This window comes from Limulus polyphemus, unplaced genomic scaffold (assembly GCF_000517525.1).
Source record: "Limulus polyphemus unplaced genomic scaffold, Limulus_polyphemus-2.1.2 Scaffold1196, whole genome shotgun sequence".
Classification (NCBI taxonomy): domain Eukaryota; kingdom Metazoa; phylum Arthropoda; class Merostomata; order Xiphosura; family Limulidae; genus Limulus; species Limulus polyphemus.
The window spans coordinates 149642-158405 of record NW_013666806.1 but is presented as its reverse complement, the minus strand read 5'-3'; the positions used below and the strand labels follow the sequence as shown (position 1 = coordinate 158405).

The window sequence follows — 8764 nt, the reverse complement described above, 5'->3', positions numbered from 1 at the left end:
GACCATCTGCTGAGAGGTTATATTAAAGCTGTGATATGAAAATAGTTCTGTACTGAGCTAGATTCTTTATGGATTATCCCAATATGACATTACTTAGAGTTTCCTTTAGAAAAGGGACTGATACATCATACAGTGGATTACACATTAGTCAACCTGTTCTGTAGGGAATCTCCAGCAGAGAAAATATTATCACAAATTAAGCTTTATAACTGGCAGGGTAAATAATAGATTGTAATTATTAGTAGTCTTGGTATAGATAGGAAGTAATAAAATTAATAAGCAATACTTAAGCATATTTTAATTAAATATAAATGTTACCTATGGTAGACTAATGTACCTTCTTAAAATAATTTCTGTGTTAAAACTGAGGAGTTATACAAACACGAAAATGAATACTTCAATGAAAATTAGCAAACTATAGTTAGTTAAGCTACAACAATAGAATTTGTATAAAATATGTACATGTTAATACAATGAAATTAACTATGTCATACGAGATAAATTCTTAACAACTTCTATGTTAACACTGTAAGTTAAACAAGAGTTAGGTGTGCACTGTATCTTTATATATATATATATTAGGCTAGTTTAGGCCAAATGGGATAATGGTCTAATGACTTACATCCTCCATAGTTTGGTTCACCAACTGTTCCAGTTGGACATTTACAAATGTAGCTTCCCTCAGTGTTGAAACACTGGGCTCCTCTTCCACATGGTGCTTGTTCACATTCATTTAGATCTTTAGAACAAAACTATTTATTACAGATGATATAATCTTGACTAAATGTTGTACAATTATAATAAAGTTTCCTTCATTACCCAGTCAAGCCATCTCCAAACTTTTATATTCATTAAGTTGTTGAAGAAAAGTTACAAGTAAGTGATTCAGAATTTTCTAAGCTTACTCTAATAGTTCTGTGATTGTAAAGAGATAGTTATACTAAGCTGTCAACAACAAACAGGGTTATTAAAAAAATCATATTCTGTACAGGAAAAGTGGTGAGCTGTGAACTTAAGCATCACAAATGTTTTATATGCTGCCCATTAGCTACAAAGCACATATCTGTATCTCAGTCAATGTAAGTCCAACAAAAAGTATTTAAAACCAATTATATGTCATATTTGATTAAGTGATAAAAGGATAAATAAAATGAAAATATTATTACTTGTGAATTATATGTTTTACCTTTTAAAAATAACTTTTGTCTTTTCACCTTACTTTGAAAATAGCTCGATATAATAATGATAGCTCTCAGAACTAATCATATTCTACAACTAATAGTAATTATTTATACTCTACACATAATGTTGATTATATGCTTACCTCTACAATGTCCATTTGATGTCAAAACAAAGCCTCTTGGGCACACACACAAACTACGCTGTTCATTTGTATACATACATTCCTGGTTTTCTGGACATGGATTTGTAGATGAACATGTACGTTTTCTACTAAAAGATTCAAAAACGAAAATACCTTTCAAAAACAACAAGTATAAATACATCTTATTTGCTCAACAAGCATTATATTTCTTTCTATATACTATATCACTGGGCATATGCATATTGACAGGTTAGAGTAATAACTTTTACAAAAGATTGTCCTTTAATCTACAAGCAAAAAATATTAGTAACATTTTCTAATTATACCAATAAGGTTTAATGAAGTTTCTAATTTCTATACACAAAGCTCTCAATAAAGGCAAGTAACAGTTCTTAAACAAAATAGAAACTAGATGTAATATAGAATGAAATATATAAATATATATATAATGAAGATCCTTAGAGATATAAGAAAATAGTAAAAAAAGCATAAACAAGTATTTACAGAAACCAGTACTAAATTAAAGTGAGGTCAACAAATTGCACTGCGAAAGAATCAAAATATAACAAATATACATGTAAAAATCCCATTTTCTAGCAGCTTGATGACTTAAGTATGATGAACAATAGTATAAATGATCAACATGCAGAAAGTCTGTGCAAGTTTGCCAAAGTGTTATTAGCAGTGATTGGACACAGAAAAGATAGACATTAAATGTGTTTTACATGTTTGTTAGACTGTTCTGTAACCACAGAAGAATGTAGTAATTGGTAGGATACTCTTGAAGATAATATATTATCGATCATACAAGTATGAGAAAAAACACAGTTTTCAATTATCCTATGCATATTCAAAATAACCAAACAGAAAACAATATAAAAAAGTATATGTAAATATAATCAACTCTACTTCTTACTATAAAACAAATGTTAAAGAGGCCTACCGATGATTTTTTAGGCAAAAATTATAATGTTGTGTTTCCGTAGTAAATTATCTTTTTTTTTATTATTATCATTAAAAGTATTTTTAACAGATTTTTTCCAGAAAATATGAAATAAAACTGACAACTTACAAATACAGAAAAATCCTTCCTGATGAAGAGGAGGAGGGCATCCACAATGATCACCAATGCAGAGAAGATTGCCAAGGCATTCTTCGTGTCGGACACATTGTTGTACTAAAAGGTATTACGTATATATTTATGAGGTTTTTGAAATTATTAATTATATTACCAGAGCCTTAGTTCTAAAGTACTTCTCTATTGGATAATCCTTTTTACCTTAAAAATCTCCCAGAATATATATGCATGACTACTGTTTTTTCTCATATCAGAAATAATGAAACATTTTACTCAATATTTTTACAACACATTCATATAGATGGAAATACACATAAGCTAGACTCACTGTTGGGCAGTAATGTCATTATCAGTAGCAATGTTACTATCAACTTAACTTTTTTAGTAATGTCCCAGGTAACAACACTGCTTTTAAAGTTTTAGGGAATTATGAATTTTTAGTCAAAACCACATTATTTGTCACTCATTACTTTTTAAATTCAATAATATTATAGTATAATAATATACTTAATATAAACTAACTAATAACAATTGGTAGTTAAAACTATCTGGCTAAAACAACAATAACAATTAATAAACTAATAAAAATAACCTTAAATAATATACTTTTTAAATAGCAGTAATATTGGAACAACAGCAGAGGAATGACGTATTGCATATGTATTCCTGTTGAAACATGTTTTAGTTGAGTTGTGAATTTGTAGATGTTTAGTGAGGGCCATCACACTAATCAAGGATACCTTTGGTGTGTATTTTCTGTCAATTGTTTGTAAGCTATTAGAATGGGAGGTTATGTGCAGGACTATCTCATATGAAAGTGGCAGTAGTTTGAGAGACACTCCATGTAACCTGTGGCCATATCTCGAGAAAAAAGTTTACTGGAAGAAGTAGTGGTAACAACTTATCATATGAATGCTTGCTTTGCTTGCCTTTATACCCAGGGAACCATGGGGGCTGAGGAGACATGGTCTGCTGTAAATGTTATTTAATTTCTACTACTACCCAAGAGTACTTTCTAGGTGCACAACCTGCCAGATCAGCTACTGTAGCTTTTATACAGCATGGTCTATGATGGTAGGTTTTACCACTCAGATATCCTACTCTGTATGTATACAAATGACATACATGAGAATATAAAATTGTCACAGATGTCTTTTTTAACCTTAAAATTTAACATGAACTATATTCTTACATCGTTTTTGGTCAAATGACCTTTATTAGGCTGATATAATGCAATATGTTTAGTAAAATATTATTGGAAAATCCATTTTAACACACTGATATTATATAAACACAAAATCTTAAAGTTACAATGCCTATAGGGGAACTATACCAGATAAGGCTGATTATTACATGACACTGGGAAAATATCTTTATTTAACAGCAAAATATATTTAATCTAACACTGAAAATGATAAGGCTTGAAATACTGAGTTGACATATTGCAATAAACTTCAGATTCAGTCAAACAGGATATTGCCTACTATACAAGGATGAATACCATATATAGTATTCCTACCTACTGCTTTTTATAATTTATCTGTAAAAACAAATGCTCATCTGGATAAATTTACATGTAAATCTCAAAAGTAGACATTCATAAATATAGGCATATAATTTCAAACATGGATATAAAACACAACAAAATTCAGAGATCAATTATCATCTACCTCAGATTCAGGATCATTACTTTCATCAAACTGTACCAAGTACTGTGCACAGGAACATTTTACCACTAATCCATGACACTTGCACCCTAGATAACATGGTACTCGTTTCTTGGAGTTACTACTGCAACCCTTTTTGCAGCCACATGAGACTGACTTTGACATATATCGTGCAGCCACAGTGGTGTGGTAACAAGAACTGGTACAAGCTGAACTTCATTCACAGTCCATCTATGTTCATCAAGTGGGGGGGGGGATTACTGGCTTTGCTATGTGTGCTGTCTTGGCAATTATTGTAGCCAGGGCAGATCTCTTTAGGTGTTGTATGAAGGTATCCTCAGCAGGTGGCAGCAGCATCAGTAACATAGTCTTGTTGTTCAGAAATTTATTGGCTATAATGTCTGCTAGACTAGACCCAGCCATTTCTACATTCTTTGTGTACACAACAATCAATAAGTTCCTTGCCTGATTGAAAACCTCACCAGTGAGAGATGAGTCATCAGTTTCTGTAAAATCTTCAAGGGCATCAATGTTGATCTTCTTACTGGCTACCAATCAGCCCTTCATACTGGTAAAATATGGGTAGCTGGTAGTATCCCTTCACCTGAGACTGTGGATTAACGGTAGCGATTGACACTGAGCTTATCCTACAGACCTTGCAATTTCATGAATTGGCAAATAATTGTCAAGTCCAGTCCATACCCATAATTGTGGAAGATCCTTCAGGAGTGTAGGATTGACACTGAACTTAGCCTACAGACCTTGCAATTTTGAGAATTGGCAAATAATTGTTTAGTCCAGTCAATACCCTTGGCCTTTGGAATGGGTTGCCTTCAGATGTTGTAGAGGCAGTAAATTTAAGTGAGTTAAAGAAAAGCTTGATAAGAATATGTATAAAAAGGGCTAGATTGAAAATTTTATTATTATTATTATTATTTTTTAAATAATTTTAACTTAGTTTTGAGGGTGGAACAGCTGAGACTGACCAATAGGTCCCATGTTGTCCCAAAATATTATGTTATGTTATTATATCTCAGTTGAAATTTTTTTAATAGTTTGTAATAATGATAATTCTTTTATGGATAATGTTGTGTTATTCATAAATAAACTGAAAAATAATGGTTGCAAATACTGGCAATTAAAAAATTTTTTACACTGTTTTTTAATAAATATGACAATATTTTAAAAAATTTACTTTCGATATGGAAAATACCTTTTGTGTTATTAGAAGTCATTAGCTACTTTTAGATAGCTAAATTTAAAATTATAATTTTATTCAGTATACCCAGACAGAAAGATGAACTTCAAGTAGCTAGGCTTGTATCGGCTTTCCTGTGTTATACTTGAATACATTTTCAAAAAGAACTGGAGGAGGTTAGGAACATAAGAACTATTAAGGTAGGGTTTGTAGTTCTATTTAAGATCTTTTTTTTCTTTTTCTTTTGTAAGGGTGGAGGTTGGGAGTTTCATAACAGTAGAAATCTTAGGGTGATTTCATTTCTACTTTAGGAACTATAAGAACTTTTACGGGTAACTGCTTTCTTACAAGTGGCTGCAGACAGTGAAGGGCAGTTGGAGTTGAGACGTTGTGGGTGTAAGCACTCAGCTCCATACCTTTAATTGATTTTCCATGATAGCTGGTTAATTTATCATCAGTGTTTGGATTTTGTCTGATTGGTGGGATATCCCAAACACATTTGGGAGCTATTACCACAGGCATTATCCACTGTGGCTTTCAGGTGATAACTAGGACTGACAAAGGAATCTTTGCTAAAATTTTTCTAATATATATTTTATATTACATTCATATTAATGAATTCATATTCATAAATTTATATTATATTATATTAAATATAATTATATAATATTAAATTATTTTATAATGCTGATTTTAATCGCCTATGAATAATTAATGTAATTAATAGTATCAAAGCTATTTTTAATTATATATATATAAATAAAATACACACACAACATCCAATACATATACAACAAATGCATCCAAATAGGAGAAACATAATATCACTCCTATTTTGGTGCATTTGATGGTTGGTTGTTCTAGTTCACTTGGTTGGACGTCAAACTGTAACCATGGTTGGTTTATTGGCCATGTTATTAAATGTCAAAATTACTTTTGTGCTTATGTTGTAAGTTTAAATAATAGAAAGATAACTTCTTTTTACAGACTGTTCTCTAACGATGCATCTACCATCTCTCCTGACCAACTGCATGGTGATATTGCTGGTAGTGGTGATGATGCAGTCACAGATGAAGGTGGTGATGATGACTCAGATGGAGATGCTGTAGAAATTCATTTTCGCGTTGATGTTTTAACTGTTGATGATGAGGTATCATTTTGTTTGTATATATGCATTTTGTCAGACCATCATAGGTGTGCCTCTCATACATTGAATCTCATTGCTGCTACTGATGTAGATAAAGTTTTAAATAATGCTAGCATAAAAAATACTCTCGATCAGCAATGACAAAAGATCAAACCACATGGTATAAACAGAGCAGAAGCAATGTAGCTGCTGACACAACTGAGAAAGAAAGAGGGGAATATTTGATTGTTCTTTACCCAACTCACTGGAATTCAATGTTTGATGCCCTAAATCACGTAGATAGGTTAATATCTGGAAGTGAGTCAACTGATCAAGCACTAGATCGAGTTTTTGATCAACTGGTCATTGTGCGGCTGAATCCAGCTGAGAAATTTTTATTTTGGAATACGTTCATGTCATTAGACCTATTGCTAGAACACTTGGCATTTGTGTGAGAACAAAGTGTTTATGGGACTAGTGAGTCCTACCTTCCATTTTTGTCTAGCCAAATTGGGGGACTTGAACAATATATGGTTTCAAATTTGCAAACCCCTAGTTGAAGTATCAATTCAAATCATAGAAACTAGGTTTGACAATGTGTTCAACGATGATGATTCAATTCTTTCAGCATGTTTTCATCCTAGTTTCATGCTCTTCTGGCTTCCAGAAAAATAGGAAGGAACAAGTTTAACAACAAATGATCACAAAGATAGAAGAACACGCAGTACAATATGGTACTGAGTCACCTAATCAAGATAGCATGACAGAAACAGATGAAGAAGAAGATTAGTTCAGATGCCTACAAATAATGGGAGCAAAAGTACTGGAAACAAAAGTGCTCAAGTAGTTGGTGCTTTTCTAGATAAATCTCTTGTAAAGTCTGTTCACAATGACATATTTCCAGATGCAGTCTTAAAGTCATTTTTTATTTCATTAAATACAGCTATTCTGTCAAGCACCACAGTTAATAGTTTTTTTTCAGTTGGAAAAGATGTGCTGAGGGCAAAAAAGAGGAGGAATGTCTAATACAAGCTTCAAAAGAGCTGTTTTCTTGAAATGTAGCCATGATATTGGCCTCAAAAAATAATTGTTTTAACACTGCAATTATTACGTGATTATTTCATACTACTTGATAGGCTATTCCTTTTTCTTGTAAATCATATGTTGCTCCTACTTTCCCTATTAAAGATGCGTTTTGGCAAAACTCCTTAACTATTTGTGTTAGTTTTTGAATTTCACACAAAGCTACATGAGGGCTATCTGTGCTAGCCATCTCTAATTTAGCAATGAAAGACTAGAGGGAAGGCAGCTAGTCATCACCACCCACCACCAAATTTTGGACTACTCTTTTACCAACGAATATTGGGATTGACCATCACATTATAACACTCCCAGGGCTGAAAGGTGAGCATGTTTGGTAGGATGGGAATACAAACCCACAACACATACATTGCTAGTCAAGAACCCTAACCACCTGGCTACACTGGCTTTATCATAAAGGAAAAATAAAAGTAGCTTCTTTAATTGCTTAATTCTAAAACCTTTCAATGTATAATGCATTTTATTTTGTTTTGAGTTTAATGCTTGTAGTTCAGCTCTGCAAACATATATGTAATATAAAATACAATGTACACAGTACATGTTTTATATACAAAATACAGGTATTTATTCGAAAACTAACGAGTAAAACAAATCATTACTCGTTACATTTTTAAATAGGTAACATTTTGGGTTAAAACACTACTATTTTTAGCAGGTAATGGCCAAAATAAAGTCATTACTTTTTATGAGTAATGTACCCAACACTGGCTACACTTTGTATGTTCCACATTAAGCAAAACTATTTTGAATACACTTACTTATTGTACACTCCAAGTTAGGGTTTCCTGTGAGTCCACTAGGACAATAACACTCTGCATGGTGATTGTTGGCCTTACATTTAGCTCTTTTTCCACAAATATCTGATTGTGAACAAACTTCTGTAAAAGAGAAGAGAGATTTTCATTTTTTTTTACAAATTTGCAATTACCTGTCTGGATTCAGGTTGTAAGAAATATTATATAAATAAATAAAATTCACACAATTTTAAAGGTACAAAAGGGAGCTTATGAGCCCATCAATTAGGTCCCTTCCAGCTACCAACTATAACAACTCCTTACCATTTGTGTATTCATCTAATCTTTTCTTAAACCCAGTTATATTTTCTACCTCCACCACCCTTGAAATCAGCTCATTCCAAAAGCCAACCACCCTGTTTCAAAAGTAATACTGTCTAAATTGCAGACAACTTCTATGCTGCCAAAATGTGTCCTATTATTTTCACTGCTAAACATAAAAAGTTTGATGGCCCTATATTATCAATACCCTTAAT

At 32.1% G+C, this 8764-nt stretch overlaps 1 protein-coding gene and 1 pseudogene across 1 annotated transcript in view; both read right to left on the bottom strand.

Moving 5' to 3' along the window:
- LOC111086562 overlaps positions 1-1339 on the bottom strand; it is a 29990-nt pseudogene extending 28651 nt beyond the window's left edge.
- Positions 620-8764, bottom strand: part of LOC106462548 (fibrillin-1-like) — a gene marked incomplete at its 5' end in the record, with an annotated part of 157590 nt that continues 149445 nt past the window's right edge. The window contains 4 exons of the mRNA XM_022389848.1: positions 620-739; positions 1325-1452; positions 2397-2501; positions 8253-8372. Coding sequence (XP_022245556.1) covers positions 1346-1452; positions 2397-2501; positions 8253-8372 — 332 coding nt within the window. The remainder of the gene's footprint in view (positions 740-1324; positions 1453-2396; positions 2502-8252; positions 8373-8764) is intronic.